Source organism: Carlito syrichta, unplaced genomic scaffold (genome assembly GCF_000164805.1).
Source record: "Carlito syrichta isolate Samal-C Ts95f unplaced genomic scaffold, Tarsius_syrichta-2.0.1 Scaffold308578, whole genome shotgun sequence".
Taxonomy (NCBI): Eukaryota; Metazoa; Chordata; class Mammalia; order Primates; family Tarsiidae; genus Carlito; species Carlito syrichta.
In genome coordinates, this window is record NW_007252674.1 from 5,826 (window position 1) to 9,171 (window position 3,346).

The window sequence follows — 3,346 nt, forward strand, 5'->3', positions numbered from 1 at the left end:
CCGGCTCATTTTGATTTATTGTAGAGATGAGGTCTCGCTGCCCAGGCAGGTCTCGAGCCCACGGGCTCAGGCCATCCACTCACCTCAGCCTCTCAAAGGCGCGGGATTACAGGCTGAGCCACCGAGCCTGGCTCTTTATTTATTCTTTTTGAGTTGGAGTCTCACTGTGTCACCCAGGCTGGAGTGCAGCGGCATGCTCATGACCACCGCAGCCGTGACCTGCTGGGTCAGGTGATCCTTCCGCCTCAGCCATCCAGGTAGCTGGAACTACACACACACCACCATGCCCAGCTAGTTTTTTGTGTGATTTATTATAGAGACGAGGCCTTACCAAGTTGTCCAGGCTAGTTTCGAACCCCCGGGCTCATGCAGTCCTTTCACCTTGGCCTCCCACAGTGCTGAGATTACAGACTGAGCCACCACACCCGGCTGGTTTTTTATTTTTGGGTTGGAGGTCTCACTCTGTCTCCCAGGGTGCAGTGCAGTGGCACAATCATGACTCACTGCAGCTTTGACCTTCTGGGCTCAGGCAGTTATTTTGCCTCAGCCTTCCAAGTAGCTGGAACTACAGCCACCACACTCAGCTAATTTTTTGATTTATCGTAGAGATGAGGTCTTGCCAACTTGCCCAGGCTGGTTTCGAGCCCCTGGGCTCAGGCAGTCCTCTCGTCTCTGCCTCCCAAAGTGCTGGGATTATGGGTGTGAGCCACCGTGCCCAGCTTTTAGGTGATTTAAATATTTGAGATGTGTTTCATAGTTGATTTTCTTTTCATGGTTCAAGTATCCATCAAACCAAACTGACCATCGCTTGAGAAACTAGGTACAAGTGATCGTTTGTTCATCTGGCTTCGAGTCTGGTAGAGAATTCCGGAAAGCAGTGGGCTGAAAGCCCGGGCTGAAAGCCCATGCCAGCTCTGTTGCGCCCTCTGTCGGCAGAGAGACACGCACCTCCTTCTGCTGTGAGGGGGTGGGAGCAGGGCCATCTGGTAAGAGGCCCTCCAGGTTGGTGATTTGAGAGTGAGTTTCCTCTTTCTCTTCCCACTTCTGATTCTTAGGTTCATTTTAATCGGGATGGGTCCTTGATAGTTTCAAGCAGCTACGATGGTCTCTGGTAAGTGAAAACAATTTTGCTTCATTTAATCAACAGATACTTAGGAAAGGGCTACTCTTGCCTTGTGCTGGCCTCTGTGGGCACAGCCATGACAACAGGTGGCACCGTCCTCAACCCTGTGGTGGGGCTGCACAGTGCAGAGTTGGGGTGCAGGGCAGAGGGTGAGGGGCTGTGTGGCTGGGAGGACGTGCTCGTTCCAGGGACACTGACAGCGCTCTTCGCGAGCTTGAGGAAAGGAGGTGGTGTGGGACCTTTGAGGTGGAGGTGTGCTGACACGGAAGGCCTTGAGAGCATGCCATCCTGCCCTGTTGGAGACATGTCGGAGTCCTGGGCAGGGGATCAGCACAGACCCTGGCAGGGAGGGGTAGGCGGAAGGGGTGGGGCTTTCTGCAGGATGTCCCTGAGGTCTGAGTGGGTCCTGCCTGCAGATACTGGAGCTATGTGGAAGTGTGCGGGATTCTTTAGGAGCCAAAAGGGAAGATGTGGGCGTGTCTCAACAACTCTGTGAAACTGATGGGGGGAGAGGGGACTGGGGGCGACGTTGCCTGCAGAGGGCGGCGTTGTGGGGTTAGCGGCAGGGGCAGGTGTGGGATGGAGCACGTGGCCTGGAGAGAGCGGCACTGGGACTTGGTCAGGTGTGGGTCCTGGGGAGGAGGGCGGTGTGTAGCCACAGGCGGACTGGAAGCTGTAGCGGGGCTTCCTCGTGGGCTGCAGGAACTTTCCGTGGAGACGTGCACTCCATTGATTTTCCCACCTGACCCTCCATGACTGTCAGCCTGACGGACCCCAGAGGCCATGGTCCGTAGTCAGCAGGCACGGTCCTGTCATAGGTCTTGAGAGATGGGTCTGGAGGGGATGATGGTGGCAGAGTCACACCTGATCCCTCCTGTCCACAGGTCCACGGTGCACAGGTCTGGGCCATCCTGTGGCATGCGCTCTGGTTCCAGCACTGTGGTGGTGCAGGAGCCGAGGTCATCAGGATGTGCCAAGGCACAGGTGGGCTCGTCTGGGCCCCTGGGCTAGCCAGCAGTGGCCAGACGCACACCTGACTGTTTATCATAAGGGATACGACGCAGAAACAGCCATGTGGGGCCGGGCTCAGTGGCTCAGCCTGTCATCCCAGCACTTGGGGAGGCTGAGGCAAGTGGATTGCCTGAGTTTGTGGGTTTAAGACCCACCCGGGCAACTTGGCGAGACCTCGTCTCTACAATAAATCAAAAATTAGCCAGGCGTGGTAGTGTGCACCTGTAGTTCTGGCTACTCGGAAGGCTGAGGCGGAAGGATTGCTGGAGCCCAGCAGGTTGAGGCTGCGGTGGCCGGTAGCGTGCCACTGCACTCCAATCTGGGCGACAGAGTTAAGACTCGAACTCAAAAAAAAAAAAAAAAAAAGCAACCATGTGGGAGATGCCCAGGGCGAGGTGCTGGGCCCTCTTGGGTGTCCCCCTCCCGGCACCTCCCAGTGCCTGCTGACACGGAACCCTTGGTGTTTTCTTAGCAACATGGAGCAGCCTCAGAACACCTATGCACTTGGCTCTAAAAGCTTTCTAAAGAAAGCAGAGCCGGGTGCAATGGCTTAAACCTGTAATCCCAGCACTTTGGGAGGCCGAGGCAAGAGGAATTGCCTGAGCCCAGGTGTTCCTGGGCAACTTGGTGAGACCTCATCTCCATAATAAAGAAATTAAAAAAAAAATAGCTGGGTGTGGTAGTGCACACCTGCAGTTCTGGCTACGTGGAAGGCTGAGGTGGAAGGGTCGCTGGAGCCCAGCATCAGCTGGGGTGGCCGTGTGTGTGCAACTGCACTCCAGTCTGGGTGACAGTGAGACTTGAACTCAAAAAAAAAACAAACCAGAAACTCTGGGGTTATCCAAACGACTCCAGGCCACAGAAGATGAGACGCTCTCTGGTTCATCTTATGGACCCAGCATGACCTCACTACCAAGCCTGATGTCACAAAAGAGAGCCACACAGGGCAACTCAGTCATCGTGTTGGAGCCAGAATTCCAGAGGGAATCTTAGCAGATCGGTCCAGCATGTATCAGAAAGCAGCGCTCCATGACCAAGTGAGCCTGTTGAATTATGCAAGGTCAGTCAGGACACAACGCCAGGGAATCTGTCCTCTGATTGTATCAACAGATGAAAGGGCCGGGCTCGGTGGCTCAAACCGTAATCCCAGCACTCTGGGAGGCTGAGGTGAGTGGATTGCTTGAGCCCGCGGGTTCGAGACCCGCCTGGGCA

The 3,346-nt window shown here is 55.3% G+C and overlaps 1 protein-coding gene across 1 annotated transcript in view; it reads left to right on the forward strand.

Annotated features, from left to right (window-relative positions):
* LOC103267923 (WD repeat-containing protein 5-like) overlaps positions 1–3,346 on the forward strand; it is a gene marked incomplete at its 5' end in the record, with an annotated part of 15,279 nt that overhangs the window by 2,707 nt on the left and 9,226 nt on the right. Inside the window, one exon of the mRNA XM_021716235.1 lies at positions 1,056–1,111. Within this exon, the coding sequence (XP_021571910.1) occupies positions 1,056–1,111 (56 nt within the window). The remainder of the gene's footprint in view (positions 1–1,055; positions 1,112–3,346) is intronic.